The sequence below is a fragment of the Trachinotus anak genome, unplaced genomic scaffold, assembly GCF_046630095.1.
Source record: "Trachinotus anak isolate AG129_WGS33_773 ecotype Australia unplaced genomic scaffold, CSIRO_AGI_Tana_v1 ptg000002l, whole genome shotgun sequence".
Classification (NCBI taxonomy): Eukaryota; Metazoa; Chordata; class Actinopteri; order Carangiformes; family Carangidae; genus Trachinotus; species Trachinotus anak.
This window is the reverse complement of record NW_027273853.1, coordinates 10,975,148-10,993,442: the sequence shown is the minus strand read 5'-3', so window position 1 is coordinate 10,993,442 and position 18,295 is coordinate 10,975,148. Positions and strand designations below refer to the sequence as shown.

The 18,295-nt window shown below is 42.2% G+C and overlaps 1 protein-coding gene across 2 annotated transcripts; it reads right to left on the bottom strand.

Annotated features, from left to right (window-relative positions):
- Positions 1-2,500: 2,500 nt before the first annotated feature.
- On the bottom strand, positions 2,501-17,234 carry LOC139631801 (DNA-binding protein RFX7). Of its 2 annotated transcripts, XM_071496359.1 has the most exons (10): positions 16,828-17,234; positions 14,342-14,375; positions 12,169-12,253; positions 11,683-11,722; positions 11,470-11,592; positions 11,245-11,361; positions 9,746-9,830; positions 9,449-9,656; positions 8,861-9,156; positions 2,501-8,765 (listed from the first exon to the last, which is right to left on the bottom strand). In XM_071496359.1, the coding sequence occupies exons 1-10, from the start codon at positions 16,953-16,955 to the stop codon at positions 5,346-5,348; spliced, it is 4,536 nt and encodes a 1,511-aa protein (XP_071352460.1). In that variant the 5' UTR covers positions 16,956-17,234; the 3' UTR covers positions 2,501-5,345. The 2 variants fall into 2 exon arrangements, with proteins under 2 accessions (XP_071352460.1, XP_071352470.1); XM_071496369.1 differs by lacking the exon at positions 11,683-11,722 and having other exon boundaries at positions 12,168-12,253.
- Positions 17,235-18,295: the final 1,061 nt, after the last annotated feature.

Sequence of the window (18,295 nt, the reverse complement as noted above, 5' to 3'; positions counted from 1 at the left end):
TTGAATTATGCCTCTTATGTCCCACACTCAATGTGTGTTTGTGGTAACTGCTGTATGTGGCTGAACTGGCTTATCATTAGGTCTAATGATTATTTTCATTATTGATTGATCTGCTGATTATTTTTGTGATTACAATAGTCTTGTTATGCTTGGCCAACAGTCCAGATATATTTTGTTTACATTCATATATTACAAAGAAAGCAACAAATCATTTCATTTGAAAAACTGGAATCAGAGAATGTTTGTCTTTGCTTCACTATTTATGCTTGAAAAATGTCTGAAACAAAATGATTATTTTTCTGTTGAGTTCAGGTTTTCTGGTCCAGGTTGTTATTAGTGCTTAACTGTACCAAAAAGTTGCTTGTAGTTTTCTCTGATCCACATTTTTCATGTGTTTGCACTTTATTGAGCTGATCATTTTTTTTCTCAGTGTCATTATTTTACTACTACTTTTCCTGCCGACTTTGTATATAAGACCTTCATTACGTGCCAGCCTCTCCTGGAAATGGGATCCCACCTTGCTGCTCTTGTGTCCCTGAGGTTCCCCTCTTTTTCTCTAATCTAATGATGGAGGAGGAGGTATGTTTTTATAATTTGTAAAGCCCTCAGAGTATCTCAGTAAAACTGATTTGACTTGAGTTGTTCAACAAGTTGAGGGTTTTCATTTCATTTAGTTAAATGTGTTAAAAACACACTATATGAAGGTGAAATGCACATTTATGTCAAACTCAGATCAGGTCCACAGATGACATCCCTACATACAGTGATTTTCGAACTACAAACTGGTCCGTAATCAACTACAGATTTCCCCTGTAGCTTACTGAGATCTTCTTTTCTGTTTATCAGATATTTAAGACAACAAAATAAGATGAACATAGTGAATTATCAGTTACCAAGGGCCACTGATAATAAGGTCACACTGAACAACATCTGCTCCCACCACAGAACCTGGTAATTATGAAGAGGTATTGATGGCTGCAAGTCAGCCGCCTAATGAATTCAGATATCGATCCAGCGACCGTGCCTTTTGACAATGACCCTCCCGTCTCCCAGCCCTCATTCAGTGGCAATACAATGGGCTCCAGCTGTGAGATCAGCCATGCTGGATCAGCAAAACACCCACCCACTAGTGCAGGTAAATGCAGTCATCACATTCAGACAGGAACTGGTGTTGTGCCCTCTAAAAGATATTATATAACTCTTATTCGCAACAATATCTATGAATGGTTGTGTAATGATTTCAAGGGATTACTGTCACAAACATGCACCTCCACACTTCAATATCCAATCAAATGAGGAGAGCGAAGTGTAATTATATATTGATTAGAGCTAACTATTGATTTAATCATCTAAAGCCTCATAGTTATAATTCAACGCTAAAAACCAATGGTCAGCTAAATATCATCCCCTAATACGTTTACTCAATAGTTTAGATTTTGAGATCATTTCATTAAGTATTCTAAATTTAGGGAGAAACATACATCTACTATTTTGTATTTAAATTTAAATTTCTTTCATTAGAAAACATACTTATGTTGTAGTTTATTAGAAATGAATTGTCAACTGGTTCACTGACAAGTGTGTTACCGTTTTCAGATAAAGGTTAATGACATGAGAGATTTTTTTATTTTATCTGTGTGGGTAAAAAAAAAAAAATCTTCACTCTCACAAACACTCCAGTGATGATTTTAGTTGTGAAAAGTAAGGCAAGATGTCCGTCGGCGCCTAAAATAAACAGGAGAGGAGTTATCTGTATTGTTTGTCTGTATCTTTACCCATGGTTTCACATTGCTTGTCTATTGATATCTTGTATACAAACAGGAAACGTGATCATGTATTGCTTGTGAAATCTGTCGACTCATGTTGCCAAATGTTGTGGTGTGGAGGTCGAGGTTACACCGCTGGGCTCCACACGGCTGTTTGGCCATGATCAATAGGGTTAAGGTCATTAACATGTTATGAATATCACGAGGCCCTGGGAAAGCCGAGCAGAGGACCAATGAACTGGGCGCTGATTGGCTGGAGCTTGTCTCTAGGACAGGCCACCCCCCACTGACCTTAGAGGTCATTTGAAGAGCTGATGACCTCTAACCTCATGTCAAGAGGGTGATGGAAAGGTTTTTTCTGTGTTTGCATAGACCTGACTGATAAAATATTAAAAAATCTCTTCTTTGAATATAAACAAATAAACATCAGTATTAGCATAATGTCTGGAAAAATCAATACCATCCAATCAAAACTTTGTTTTTGTCTTTCAGCATTGGTATTGGAGACAGATCCTAGATATCTTTTCTAAAATTACCTGGTGATATTTTAACAATACTAACAATGATATCTAATATAGAAATTGTTAAGCTAATAAATCAACCAATTCAACTATTGATAACGAGCATAACTATTATTAAACTACAATGACAACTAAGTCCTGCAAAGTTACTTTCTCTCACTTTATTTGCTGCAATGAAATACAAAATCATCAGCACATAAACACACAAGAACATTCTTTAAAAAAGTTTATTGGCTTTTAAAACCACTTTAAAAATCTCACCAGTGAGTACTTTCCATTGAAAAAAGAAACAACGCGTTTGCAATATTAACAAGCTACTGTACATTAAGCAGTACACCAGACAACACCACAGAGGAGGGTTTTTTTTTTCTACTTGTAGAAATGGACAAGATAGTCAAACAGAGTTGGTTCTGGGTCAGTCAAAGGTAAAGAATCAGTCACTGCTTGATGGAGCTCCTGTACACATAAAGAGGTGCATTTCCTTCATTCAAATTCAAATATCAGTGCCTTATTGTTAAAAAAAAAGAGAAAATGTTAAATTTCTTCACAAATGCATTTAGCAAAATAAGAATATGTAAAATCGACAGAAAACAGTCATCAACATAACATATAGTATAACATTAACTTAGTAAACTGCACAACAAAAGTAATGTAACGCATAAAACTAGCACTGCCAGTTTGGTTAACAGAACCTGCCCAAATCACAGAAGACAGTGGTTACCAAGAATACAAAGTACAACAGAAGTCATCACACATGCGTGCGTACAATCATTTATCAACATAATGAGCATGTAGGTTTTAAAAGGTTATTTAACTTTTTTTTTTTCCCCTCAATGCTTTATATTCTCATGTATGAGAATGAGTAAGAAATGTGTATCTCACTGAGATTAATGCACATTTTGCTACAAGACAATTAGTCATTTTCTGACAATTCAGTTAATTTCCTTACTCATTTTGTCATAAAAAATGTTTCTTTTTTTTTTTTTGCGGGCATCCATCATTACATTTGTCCATAAAGATGTGGCAAAGCCATGTGTCATAAAAATTTAGTGCAATAATGTGAACCTCCAAAGTTTGTTGAAACATGAGTAATAGTTCTTTTTTTTTCCAGTGTCTGCTGAAAGGCTTCGAGCACAATGTCTGTCACAGAGATGTTTGCAACCAGCTAACAGTATCACAACTTATTTTTTTCTCAATATACCATGCTATTGATCCTGCTCAAAGCACACATCACTTCTGCAACTGCAGAGACCTATTATCTTTGAATAGAAAAAAATAAAATAAAATCAGCAAGCGAGACCAGACAGCATTACTTTTACGACACATTGAGCCAGAAATGTAACACACAACATACAGTATCTTGCCGACTATAGATCTGTTAAGCTTTTTTCTTTTAAATGGCACATACTTAGCTAGAATAATGGCCATAATATAGTGTCTTGATACATCAAATCTCTATGTATCTATCCTATTTACAGATGGAGCTTAAACATGACTTATACAACATTGACAATAGCCAAAAAACTCAAGCAAGCATCCTACTGTATCACATAGCCTACCTGGCTAGCAGTGATGGTTTCAACATGCTTTCAGGTCCATGGTTACCTATAAAACATAGGACAGTGACCATTTCACAAATTTACATACTGTACATAAGATTTATGCAACTTAATCCTTTTTCTCAAATGCAATAAAACTTTTATATCTCCGAGGCTGCCCCGTTTCCTGTTGTTATTAATGTTTACTAGGAGTGTCTCTAAGTGTAATAATCTCTTATGTTATTCAAACAGATCATCTTTGGTATGGAAATAAGGCTGGATCTCCACAAACACAATAATTTCTTTTACTCTTGATCTCAAGATGACATCAAAACACACGTCAGCCTTTAGCCTTTTATGTAAGGAAGCCTTCTCCATACCATTAATATTCTTATCCAAGCTGGGAGTATAGCATGCCAAAAAAATCTCATGACTGAAAGTGTGCCTGCCATGGTTTTCATGAAATGACAGCATATCAGATTCCGCTAAATCCATTTCTGATAAGGGCACACACAGTGTAGTCGTTAGCCTATACAATACGTGTCTATATTGTAACACTGCAAAACATAAACAGAATAAGAAATAGTACTGAAAATATCACAGTAACAGCTGCCTTGATATGATGAAGCTCTGGATGGTTCCGAAGATATCTTAACATTATACTATATACAGTCTCTCTAAAGATGGCATAAGGCCTTGGACTTTGGGAATAAGGCAGCCAGTTGTTGATTCCTTCCAATGTATAGTCCACAAAGAGGCCTGAATTCCCATCTTCTCCCTACTGATTCATCTACTCCCTTTATAAGATATTAAACAGTACAAGAAGTATAGGCTTTAAGAAAATTTCACTCTTGGACAATGCTCAGATGTGAATCAGTTTTCCACTGATTTGGTATATGATAAAGTATAAAGATTATGTCATAAATTCAGCACCTGGCAGCACAAGATGCTACCCTTTTTAATATTCAGATATGGCAGGCAAATGTACTACAACTATTATGTGCATATACTACAATCCCAATATTGTCTCCATTTGGTTGAACTTGAACTGCACACACTGAAAATAGTATACAACAGCATACGTTTTTTTGGTGACGTCTTTTGTGCCAAATTTCCTACCCATCTCACTTTCATGAAGTGATAACTAAATACAAATATTGCATTATTGATTGGTTATAACATGGAAGATTACGTTTCTCTTAATGTTCATACCATACAAATCTGCTCTTGTAAATGCATGCTGCCACCAAGTACTCAGACCTCTTACTAGAAATGCTTACATGTCTGATTTCAGATGAGGGAGAGAAGTGGTTAAGTACTGAAACTCTGGGTGACAAATGTAAAAGGGGAGAAGTAACTGAACGTCAGTAGGAGAGATTTTCTGGTAAGCCTGGCACTTTTAACAGAACGAATGGCAAAGTCCAGACAAATCCCAACAAACTATAGTTTAAAAACAGATATACTACATACGCACCAAACAAACAACAGAGAACAGAAATCATACAGAGTAAAAGATAACATTAGCCCAGCATCTCTACTGTAGTAGGCTGGTCTTTGCTTTCTAGCCAGTCAAAACCAGAGTTCACAGTATCACTGCATATCTGCTGAAAAAGCGGGTCGTTCTTCAGTTCTTCCAGTGTTGAGTCTTCATATTGTTCCTGCTGCTGGTTTGGGTCAAACAGCAGGTTGGTGTCCAATGTGTTAAGGTCAGTGATGCTACTGGACAGATCTGAGGTCAGTCTGATGTCGTTTGAGAAGTCAGATGCCACGGCGTTGAGCTCCGAAGCCACCTGACCCACCAACTGGGAACTGGGGTTGAGACCATCATCCCCCAACAAGTCCTTGACAGTGTTGTTGAAATCCAGCTGCTGTTGCTCGTCCTCCACCTCCTGCTGCTGTGTGCTCTGGAGGAGGAGCTGTGGTTGTGTCTGCACAGGATTCTCCTGGAGCTGCTGCTGCTGCTGCTGCTGCTGGTCTTGCTCACCAGGACCCGCTTGTGCTTGGCTGTCCCCAGCAGAGAAACTCACCTGTTCTCCACTGCCAGTGGTGAGGTAGCCATGCTGCTGGAGCTCAAACGCAGCAGGGCTGGGGCTGACAGGCAGCTGAGTCTGGTGAGCAGTTCCTCCAGCAAAGCCAGGAGTGGTCTCCAGGATCTGCGTGAGGTTCATGCGGGCCGTGTAGTTGGAGGGGAGGTTGTTTATGCCCAGGCCGCGGACAGAATCATCTCCATCAGCCTCCATCTTGCTGAGAAGAACATTAGTGATCTTGGCGGTGTTGCTCTGACCCTGCACAGGCAGCATCTCACTCTGCATCATGATGTTCAGAGGAACAGACTGGCTCCGCTGGGCCATGCTGTGGACAGAGGTGACGGTCTGGCTGTTGGACAGGATGCTGAGCACCTCGGAGGTGATGGGGGAGTTAAAGGGTGAAACCACGGCACGGGTGGTGGTGGTGGTATTCGTGGTGGTGGTCGGAGGGCCGGTGTTGCCGCTGAAGTTCCTCTGGCGGACTGCAGGGCTAACGCTGCGGCAACGGAAAGTAATGGACGCAGATGAGGTTGATGCTTTGTTATCTAACGGTGCAGGCACAGCAAAACTCTCCTGTTTGGTGGGAGTAGTTACACCTGTAACCAGCTGCTGCTGTTGCTGCTGCTGCTGCTGTGGTGTTTGTTGTTGTTGTTGTTGCTGCTGCTGTTGCTGCTGCTGTTGCTGCACTGGGGAAATGGGAGTCAAACGGCCAAAGTGAGCTGCATCCTGTCTTGACTGGGCTTGAAATGACTGGCCAGGAATTGCAAAAGCATGTGGCTTACGAAACTGGTCATCGACCAGGTCTTGGTAGCTGGGCAAAATACCAATACTATGGTTGGACAAAGGGCCCCCAGAGGTGTTGTTATAGCGGTTGTTGATCCACTCCAGTTTGGCCTTGTCGGGGTGTGTTGCCATGGGCCTCTGCATGGGCTTCACAGGGCTGCTGGAGACAATACTGGCGTCATGATAACCCGTGATACTTGAGTTTATGGGAGTGAAAGCAAAAGGGTTCCTGCACTCTACTGGGCTTGGGGGGACGCTGCTGCTGCAGTTGGACAGTGGTGTGCTGATGGGGGTGTGGCGACCCATGGCTCCATCCACAGGGGTGATGGGAGCCATCCGGGAGCAGGGGCTCTCTCTTGTCAAGCTGTGCCCAAGTGTCATTTCAGAAGTGGGAGTGGGTGTCGGGGTGGGTGTCGGGGTTGGAGTGGGAGTTTGGACGGGAGTGGTACTACTGTGGGCAGAGTGGTAGAAGGTAGTGTTGGCCTGGTGAGCATTTAGGATAGAGCCTTGGCTGCTGGCTGACTGACCCTGTAGAGACACATCGACACAGCTACCAAACAGACCCTTCAGCTTCATTTGCTCCTCCATTTGGACTAACTCCTCCACGATGCTGTCCTGGGTCATGTCGTCATCATTGAACGGGAAGTAGTCCATGTTGGGCTGAGAGCCTGCAAAGTCAACCATCTCCTGTGTGAGGGTGAGCTGGCCTGAGGCCTCAGGGGGTGGAGCTATAATGGAGAGTTGGTCAGTAGGGGCTTGTTTGTGTTCTGCTGGTATCTGCTGAGCAAACGCCTGCTTCCGAAGCTCATCAAGCTGTCCCTCCTCCCATATTGTGCTCTTTAAGTCACTCATCACAGAGGCTTCGTGTGCTCCTGAGTTGGCTGGTATGGCACGAGGGTCCCCAGTAATCTGCTGTAACAACGCCTGATCAGATGGGTTGTTTCCAGCTGCTCCGGTGCTGGTGTCAGTGCTGAGAGAATGGTCTTCGTGTTTCACCACCAAGGCCTGGGGTTTGACAACAGTCTGGGAGCCCTCAGTGTGTGTGATGGGCGAGTCGGAGAGTGCAAGGATCTGCGTGGGCCCTATGGGTGTGTGTTTCACAGTCACTTTGCAGGGGGCACTCTCTGGTCTGGCAGGGGTTCCCGGTCGGGGGATCCTCTTCACTGCAGCACTGACTCCAGGTTTTGGATTGTCAACTACAGCCAATGGCTGCTGGGAGATAAACACCCTCTTCACAGGAATCACATGAGACTCCCCACCTGGGCCTGTGCGCTTCCTGGGGCTCTTGGCATCTAGACAGGGATCCTTCGAGGTTGGGGTAACAGCGGATGAGCCGTTGGACGACGTGTTGCCACTGGAGTTCTGATTATCAACAGTCAAGTACAAAGTACTGTCATGGCAGTTACTGTTATTGCTGTCCTGGGTCCCAGCTACAGCTACTGACGTGGGAGGGGATGTGGGGTCACTTTTTATCCTTACCCCTTTATCTGGTCCCGGGGAACACTTTACCAGGAAGCTTGGCTCACTGGCAGCCCTGAACTTAGCCATTCTCTCCTCTTTGACCCCAGCAGCAGTTTTCTCTGTGCCAGAGGTGGGGTTACTGTCATTCCCAGCATCAGACACCACTTTGGTGTCAGTGGAGAGAGTCAGGGTAGACGCAGGGGCACTGGGTCTGATAGCAGGAGACTGAGGCGCAGCCGTACTCCCACCATGTAATTGTTGGGAATCATCCAGCGCAGCTGTGGTACTCATACCGGCCGAGGCAGGACGCACAGATGTGCTGCTGCTGCTGCTGCTGGGAGCCAGAGCGATCGCTGTCATCTTCACCACATTGACTGAGCTCACATGGGAAGTGGGCATCACAGTTTTTATGGGGCTGTTGGTGATGAGCAGGGTGGGCGGCGAGCGCAGCGTGATGGCACTGGTGGCAGAGGGCTTGGGCAGGATTTGAGCATATCTTGTACCGTGTCGTGCCAGACGGTCGCCCACAGGACTAGCTGAGATATTCTGGGGAGTTTTGGGTGACTGCTTCAGTGACTGAGTGACCACTTGGAAATTCACAGGCAACACTTTTCCCTCTGCTGTCCCTACAGGGCTGGGTGAGGTCATTAACTGCCTGCTTCTCTGTACCTGGGAGAAAAACAGTGAAAAGATAAAATTACATTTAGGCATATTTATCAATAACATATCTGAACATAATTAGTGGGAAAAAGTCTGCCACATACCGTAACTGGGCTGGGGACAGCTGCTACTACGATGCCAATGGTGGGCTGAGGGGAAAGAAGAGCAGGGCTGCCACAGGGGATGGTGGGGCCGGGGGTACTGGCCTCCGCTCTCTTGACCTGGGTCTCATTTGGCAGGGGCGAGTGGAGCTTCTGCTCCTGTTGCTTCTTCTGAATCTTTCGCTGCAGTTGCTGCTTTGCATCAACAGAGGGAGAGGGCAAGGTCTTCACCTGGGGCTGGAAAGAGTTTGCCTCAGCTGTGGGCACAAACGCAGAGGCAGGAGTTGGCGTCTTCATCCCTGTCCAGAGGAAAAAAATTCAAAGAGTTATGATAGGCAGCTTGCAGTGGCACATATATAGTGAAATATTATCAACAGTATTATCAGTTCAAACTTGCAAAAAGGTTCAAATTGAAAAGCCTGATCCATTTATTGAAAAAAATCTTCTATTTACTGTCTGTCTGATCACCATTTATTCCATTTTCATTCTAATTCATCAGCAAACTAGGCATTATCCCTCCTTAACACATCGATATAAAACACACAGACAACAGTAAAACGAAAACAACAACAGATCAGCCGACATCTTTACCTGTGGGTGTTCCGGTCATAACAGTGAGTGCAGCCATGGACTTAGTACCAATGTAGTGGCTGTTGAGCAGGAAGCGGGCCAGGTCCTCCACGTTGTCAAACTGACGGCTCAGGACCTTTTGCGCCCACTCACACACCAGTCCACAGGCTGCAGATCTCATTTCATCTTCAGCGCTTGGCGACTGGCCCGTCGGCTCCATCAGCTCACACTACAGCCAGACAGAGCAGAGCAGCAAGTCAGACTAGTTTGAAAGTCTAAGTAGATATTTACTCCATGTTTTAAAATTACATAACTCACCCCATCACCAGATTTCTGCAGATCCAAGTTGGGTAAAGATGGCATGTGAACAAAAGCTTTCTTCCTTAACCCGCTATAACAGTATGTGAGAAGGAGTTAAGGTTTCTAAAACATTATAACTCTGGATGCAGAGATGGTTGGAATATGCCATTGCTGACCTTACATAGAACTGAACTCTGTCTAACCTCTGCTGGTCTCTGCATCAACAGAGAACTTGCAGAAACATTTGCCTTTCAGGTCTGTGACGAGGATCCCCAGCTACAGACTTTTTAAATACACCAGCAAAATTGCCAACAGTCTTTTGGCAATATTACTTCTCAAAGACTTTACCGCAGAACAATGTGTTTAGTGCATTGACAAAACTGACAACTACTAACACAAACCACTGTATGTGGCACTATTCTCTATAAACTTTGATTCTTCACTGGCAACTTGTTGACACCACGTACCTCTTCTTGTGCATTTCAATAATATCTACAGTTTGAACATTTTCCTTTAGTCTTGACAAAGTCCAAAAAAATAATCCACTGTACATATTAATGTTTTTACACCACGAGCAACACAGCCAATGAATCACCTTCCCAAAATTAATCAAGTGTAGAGCTGTATGACCACTGACACTTAGCAGGAAGTCTATGAGCTTCTTTGTCAAGAAAACCCGTCAAAACTCTATAATCAGCGGCCATCTGATTTACACGCATCCTGCCCTTCCTAATGGTGGAATTTAAAGGTCCCATATTGTATAAAGAGATTCATGTCTTTTCTGATTATAAAGCAGGTCTAGGTTCTATATTAATAATGTGTAAGTATCAAAGTGCTCAGTCCACAGAGAAATGCACACAGCCTGTATTCAGAAATGGAGCCTTAAAACGAGCCATCAGGACTTCTGTAACTTTGTGATGTCACAACAAAGCAGTCACCGCTCTTCAGCCATGCCCCAAGCCCATCCCTCCCGCACCCACCATGCAACCTTGCAGAATTTGGTTTCTCTGAGTGTTTACCTGTAATCTGCTATATTTAATTCTGTCAACCAATCAGAAAAAGGCTCAGAGCCTCTCTGCTGATTGGCTCACCGACTTGTTGTTCATAGAGCTCAAGAGAGAAGCCTGAGAGAGAGGATGTAAAACTATATTGAGATTGTTTTTGGTACTTTAAAACAAAGTATGGTCTGACATTCTTCTTATTAATATGAACACCAGAAAATGTATATGTGACCTTGAATTTTATGAACATCTGACAAAAGAGTTTCTATTTGAAAATAAAAAACATATGTTAACATGTTAAACATACTATTCTGCCATTGGTTGTGTCCATTTTAAGTTTTTACAGCGTCTATAGTACACATCATAAATTTAGATGGCTGGGCTTGTGTAAACTGTTACAGCAGAATGAGAGCTTCATCAATAAAACGCATCAACCAAACTACTCACAGACAAAAACTGAAACACAAACACTGGGACGCATTTTCTGTTGACAGGTTCTTCAGATTTAAAGGATATTTGGATTTGCCCCTCATGCCCAGTCGACGTGCCTTCATGTTAGGAAAGACATTCTTCATGATCTTTCCAAAGTCTGCTGCACTCAGTGGATTGTAGCCGAGATTGTCACAATAGCTCCTTCAAGAGAAGAGAATCCACCGCAAGGTTAAAAGCTAAAACATGTACAGGGCTCCCCTTCTGTCCCCTTCCCCTCCCCTGACCCCACTGTCAAGGTCACACACTCACTTGTATTCATCATACACCTCTTGCTTTGGGAGGGAAGTCTCTGGGTGCTCTTCTAGGTGATTGCGTATCCAGTTGAACGCGTACATCTGTTGAGTACGGCTTGATGACATGGAACTCTGATCACTAAAATTGGTGCATAAGAGAGACAAATGTGGTGAGGCAGTGTCCTTGACTTGTATGCATCATTTCTTGTTAATACAGAAACTTCAATACCATAATCCAGGAGTGGAGGACCCCCTCTCATTCTCAGTCCAAATGGGCAGAATTTGGGGGTTGGGGTGATGAATAGATATGGGGAAACAAATGAAACACAGACAGCTAGGTATAGCAAAAATCTACATATATCAGTGGTTTGCGTCATCATGATAATCAATCATACAGCTGAAAAATGAGTGTTACTTTCGTAGGAAGAAAAAAACAAAAACAAAAAAAACACCAGTGACCAACAAACCCCCCCAAAAAATGTCACAACGCAAAAAAAAAAAAAAAAACTTATTTCTTAGAGCTACAAACCTAAACTATTTCTGTGTGGCAGCCAGTGGATTGAGACTTGAAAATTTTGACAAGCAATGAGACAACAGCACCAATAATGTAATGAGAGCCACAACAAAGCAGCCGTGTGTGTGTGAGACAAAAAAAAATGCCAAAGGGCAAAGTGGAAAACTTGAGTAAAGTGTGTGTCTGTGACTGTGACATACCTTTTATCATTGCCACTGCTGGGACCAGAAGGCAACTTAAGGTAGAGGTAGAGTTTTTCGATGTCTGTAAACTTCTCAATATCTTGCTGTAAAAATAAAAATACAACAAAGGGATCCTTTCAAAAGATAAGTAAATCATGTGTAGACCGGCAACCTAGAGCTTTAACATTTTCCCCAAAACTGAATCTATAAATGTGTGTTTCATGGGGATTAAGTATTGAATAGAGAATGAAATCAGACGGTGGCAAAAGAATCTAAATCTTATTTCGGGCCTGATGGTTAGGTCCTTACAAATGGACTGTCAGTGGTCACAGAGATTAAAGCACACAGAAAGTTTACCTTCAGAATTGGGGCCGATTTTAAAAAACACTACTAACCAATGACAGTTGCACACAGTGTCCTTACTATTGATTCCACCCATCTACTTCTCACTTGGTCTCTAAGAATGGATTCATCTTACCTGTTCCTTTCTATTTGTCTCTTTGTTGCTAGGGGAACCAATACTTGAATGAATGAGGTGAGAGCTGTCAGCCAATGAGCAGTGAATGAAAATGCTGTTTACTACACTCCTTCCCCACAAGCTTTAAGTGAATAAGCTGAGTCCCTCTCTGCGTCCACCATGGTTGCAGCTTAAATTTCCTTCTTTTTCACATTTACGTTTCTTTATATCTTTGTTTATGTTCTCCTGGATTTTCCAAGATGGCCGATATACCTGCCACTGTATACATGTACACCTTGATTTTCGTTTCATGTTTCAATGATTCAGAAGTGCTAAACTCCATGTCAAAATCTATGGCATGAAGCTCACTATGCAAGCACCACCCTACATTAATATTAATATGGTATTATTAAATGTGAGATGAATTGTTCCTTAGCACGACTGATCCACACACAAACTCTTCATTTCATCGATACATGCAGGAAAAATGCTGATATGTAAGTTTTCAACCCTTAGGAAGGATGACCTCAAATAATGAAGTTTATTTTATATATTACTGGGCCTGGGCAATAACACATCATAAAATCAACCGTCAGAGTTTCCTGTTGTGTGTCTACTTGATAATATAAAAGCATTTTTGCATCTATCTGATTAAGTATCTTGATTTTTCAGGTAGTGAATGATACAAAGACGTTTTAATCTGTTTATTTTATCTATAAAAAGGACTCCAACATCATTATGTATATCATCATTGAAAAATAAATAAATGAAAATGAAACTACATACATGGTGACAGAGGATTGTATCCATTTTGTGCCCTCATCTTTACATATTATGCATATTAATGAACAGTGTTCCTCCTCTACAGCCCATCACCCCCATTTAGATCTTTTAGACATTTATTAACCAGTCCTTTATTGTAGTCCTTTAAGTGTTAGTTGTCCTAATCTGATGAGCTGAGTCCAGCCACGTCAACAATTCAGCATCAGAGGGGCTAAAAGGTGGATATTTTATCTTGCAATGAAAACTGACTAAAGCTGACTGCTGAAATCTGCCAAACACCAGACAGTCTTGTTGAAATTAAAATACAGACTCTAACTGTCTGTGGTTTTTTTTAACTAGTGACATAAAAATAGACAAAAGCTTCATCATGCAGCTTTGATTGTTGCTGAGGGTGTGCGACACTTCAGCTCAGATAAATTCACAACAAAATGTGCATAAATAGATCAGTTTTTACTGACTTAAAAAAAAAACCCACTAAGACACTGATATGCAGTATATCTAAATAATTATAGCTGAATTTACTCATACAGGCACAGATAAATACCTTACACTTGTGTACATGCAAAAAAAACCTGTTGTTTGTATATTCTGAAAAAAATAGTTGAACGTACATTTAGAGGCCAATTCTGTAAAATGTGCACCAATAAAATGCACACTACAGAACATATTTTAATATCATTGTCAACCAATGACCTATTTTGTAGTAAGTAACAGTTAAGCAAATCTAAGTATCATGGTTTCAGTTAGTCATTAAGACAACAAAGTCTCTTCATCAGGTTATAAGCATGAAACACACATTTATGTATTCCTCTTTAACCAAAGCTAAGCCACTTGATCTTATGATTCGCCAATACACAGTTAAATGTGTCTCTTTGTTAATAAGGCGGTGGCAGAGTGTTGGGTAACAAATAAGGACTGTTCTAAAGTAGGACAGTTTGTTATGGATACTCACCAATATGCTGTCCACTTTTGATTGTACAGATTTACTGCAATGGAAAAAGAACAAAAGCCAGAAAGGTGAATGAAGTTACTTGGATGAAAATAACATTGATACATGTGGAATTTATTGATATTTCGACTAGAGTTGTTTTTATTTCCTAATCCTGTTGCCACATTTTTTATACAGTATGAAATAAGATAGAAACTAGTTCTCCAAGTGTGTTGTTAAATGAACAGTCGGTGTACCCACACTGGGGTTATTTGATTGTAAAATATCCTAAATTGAATTCACAATTAGAAGTGCTGAACAAACAACCTGGAGGAAAGCCTGAGTGAAATCAAGACAAAGTGACATTTTATCATCTAGATCTCCTCAGACATCATCACATACAGTGGCTTTGGAAAGTGTTTACACTATTTATCTTGAAATTAAATGAATGTACTTTGCAGCCATTAACAAACCCTGCTGAGAAAGAGAAAACATGTTTTTAGAGTTGCTTGCTAACACATTCAGTATTATTATTCAGCACTCTGGTGAAGCCCCTTCTCCAGTAATTACACCTTCAAGTCTTTTTCCTGGCAGGTCCTCTCAAGGTCTCTCCACAGATGTTGTATGGGATGGTTTTGGCTGGGCCATTCAAGGACATGCGGGGACTTATCCCAAAGCCTCTCCAGCATTGTGCTGGCTCTGTGCTTCATAATCTTGCAGTGTTTTATTGTGGAGATGGTGTTAACTACGTGATGAGCGCTGACCACAACCTGATCTTCTTGGTCCCCTTCCTGACCAAGGCTCTTCCTGCTTGGTTACAGGGTTTGGCTGGACCAGCAGCTCTACTAAGAGTCCGAGTGGCTTCATACTTCGTCCGTTTCACAATGATGGAGCCCACTGCTCTCCTGGAAACGTTCAAAGCTTAAGAAATGCTTTCATACTCTTATCCAGGTCTATGCCTTGTCATAAATTAATGGCAAAGGACCACAGTTCCTAGAGTTCCTTAGACTTTTCGGCTTGGTTTTTGGTCTTACAAGCAAGAACCGTGGGACCTCATATACACTAAGCCATACACTGCACTAAACCTCTGCGGAGTCAACTAAATATGCCACATGTGGACTTCACTAAAGGTCTGGATTGTGTTTAAAACCACTTCCTACTTTATTCAAACTTCGTGTCCCTACACAACAGATCTAACTGAGTTATTTAAGACACTCATGGTATCATAATCATATCATCAATGACGTAATGTAGTGTAGCACTACTGCAATGATCACACTGGAAATTGTGAGGCATTGCATTTTGGGATTGTTAGTAAAAAAGCAGTGGACATGCCATAGACACTTTTAGACTTGTCATACTAGGAAGATCATGTGCAACTAATAACATTAAAAAAATGTATTGTTCCAGTTTTCCCTGAACAGGACCCAAAACTGAAGCAGCTAAGCGGAATTCAGCCATCATTAATTTCATTTTTCTACCTGTGTTGTTCAGTGTGACATGTCAAAATGACTGCTGAAAAAAAACAACCCCCCACCCCCCCAAAAAAAACAACAGGCCTCTTGTGGGATTTTCCGAGGGCATAAATTTCACAGAATCCTGAAACTTAAATAACAATGGGCAGTAGATACAGTGCACTACTTAATTAAAAGTGATAGATTATAGTGATTTAATAGCGATTCCAGACACAACCATAGAGATATGTCAAGAATAACCAAAGCAGGTGCATCAAAGGAGGCAGCTGAATCCCATGGCACAGAGTCTGAACATTTATGTAAATTTGAGATTTTTCTTTCTTTCTTTCCTTCTTTTTAAAGACAATTCTGCAAAAACCTCCAAAAGCACATTTTTCACTCTGTCACTGTGGGCCATCCTGTGAAGGTATGTGAATTCTTCCCAAAGCCACTATAACAACCGGTTGGATTGATATAGATGAGAAAATGCAATGTTACTGACTGCATGATGATGAGGAGTCAAACTGCAACTGTATGAAGAATTTCCAGAGCCACTGTGCATAATATAGAAATGTAAAAACTGCACCACCACCAGAGGCTGTTCTTGCATTGTAACATTATCCCCCCCCCCCCCCCAGCTCTTCTGCTGACAGGCATTAAATCAGAGTGGAGCTGTGTCTGTGGAGCTGTCTGGTTTGACACCTGTCATCCTGAGCATCAGCACCACCGGTGGATCTGGTGTCATCTATAACATGGCCTCCCCTGGCTCGACACTAACGACTGCAGCCACAGCAGCTGGAGGTGCTCCGACGCTGACGCGTTATTGCTGCACAAACAGGCTCCAGACGGCGGAGCCCCCACTCGCTGCTGCCGTGTTCCGGGAGGAGGGGGGGGGGGGTATCCACGGTTTAACACGGGAGCACTTCGCGTTATTTTCAGCCGCTTTGTGCAGCCCACTGCCTCCCCTGCCACTCCACAAGCTAGATACGCTAATTACGAGGCTACGGCTAGCGAAAAGGACAGCGCGGCCGCTTTGAGCACCGTGTCCATCCTTACCAGATTGAATTCTTTATTTTGAACTGCAACGCGTTGGCCTCAGGCCCCTGCAGTCCTGGCACCAGCGCTGGAAGAGAGCCTAATCCCGAGGCAGGCTTCTGACCAGGTTGTTGTTGATCATCAGCCATCGCGATGGAGGGGTTGGTGGGGGAGCTTTAACAAGTAGGCCTCATCCCCGGCTGTGCACTGCACCGGACCCACCGCTGCTGGAGCGGCTCAGGCAGCTAGGACAGCCCGCTGAATCCAGCACAGAGCATGGCTACAAACGCTGTGATCCGACCCTCGCGAAAACGCAAAACAAAACCAGAAAGAAAAAAACACCCGGGCATACAAAAGGCATTTCGAGGAGGTCTCTCCGCTGCCGCAAATAGCACGCCTGCAGCAGCCAGCAGCAGCTCCAGACGAGCCGTCCGCGTCAAGTTCCGCACAGGGAGCGGAGGCGAGGCCGGAAGCGCGGCAGGAGCTCACCGCCGAAATAAAAGCACGAGGTTTGCCAGTGTCAACGGGACACATACTTCTGTGCCTTAAAACAGTACTCACATGCCAAGATGTAGAGTGTTGTGCGAAAGGGTTCAGACCCTTGAGGATGAGTGAGGGCGATTTTAAAAATAATGCCATGAGTATTTTTTGTTTTATCAATTAACTTCGTAGAAAGTGCAGGAAACAGAAAAAAAATCTTAATCGAATCAATATTTGGTGTGACCAGCCTTTGCCTTTAGAACAGCACCAAGTCTCTGAGATACACTTACCTCTGTCTCCTCACGTAATCCCAGACTGAATCCGTGACCAGGGCTCTGTGGAGCCCAGAGAACCTGTTCTTCTGGTCTCTGAAGATAGTTCTTCATGACTTATCTAAAATCTTAAAACATTTCTGATGACAGTTTCTGATTGCTGAAAACATTTTTGCTGCTCATACAGGCTATTAAAATGTCCCTTCCGGCTTGCAAACAATCAATCAACAAAATCCACAGTCCTCCTTCTGCACAAAAACCTAGTACTATCTGAAGTTAATGGGTCTTCAGCTGCCTGGATAAATCAAATCAAGTGAGGATCCTCCAAAGTTAGTCTTTTTAGCACAGAGTAACCTCTTTTGTGTCTCCACACGTAGTGTTTTCTTGGGGATAACAACACAACACAGGAAACTTTTGAGTGTATTTTTGCACAGAATGAGGACTCTGGATTTTGCCCCCATCACATACACTAGAACCACATCAGGAAGGGATCGTCAAATAGTGTAAAAAAGGAGGGGTGATTACTGCAAGCAGGACTTTTTCTGTGTTTATATGAGCGCCTGATTACTGCGTTAACACAAACTTGAAAAATCATGAACCTATCCTTTACAAAATATAGAGCAACACAGTGTTTGGTGTTCACAAGGTCCAGATTAAACTCAGTATACTTACAATTTTGTGGTATTTTTTTTTACTTTACCTGACTACTTCAGTTTTATTCTGCTTTCTTCTGCTTA

Bases quoted from the DNA above. Each gene is read 5' to 3' on its own strand.
- LOC139631801 (XM_071496359.1), bottom strand. From the start codon at position 16,955: ATGGCTGATGATCAACAACAACCTGGTCAGAAGCCTGCCTCGGGATTA. The intron at 11,723-12,168 runs GGTATGTCACAG...TTCTGCCCATTT, and splicing joins CAGCAGTGGCAATGATAAAA to GGACTGAGAATGAGAGGGGG. The intron at 9,831-11,244 runs ATATCCTTTAAA...ACTCCTTCTCAC, and splicing joins GGCATGAGGGGCAAATCCAA to ATACTGTTATAGCGGGTTAA.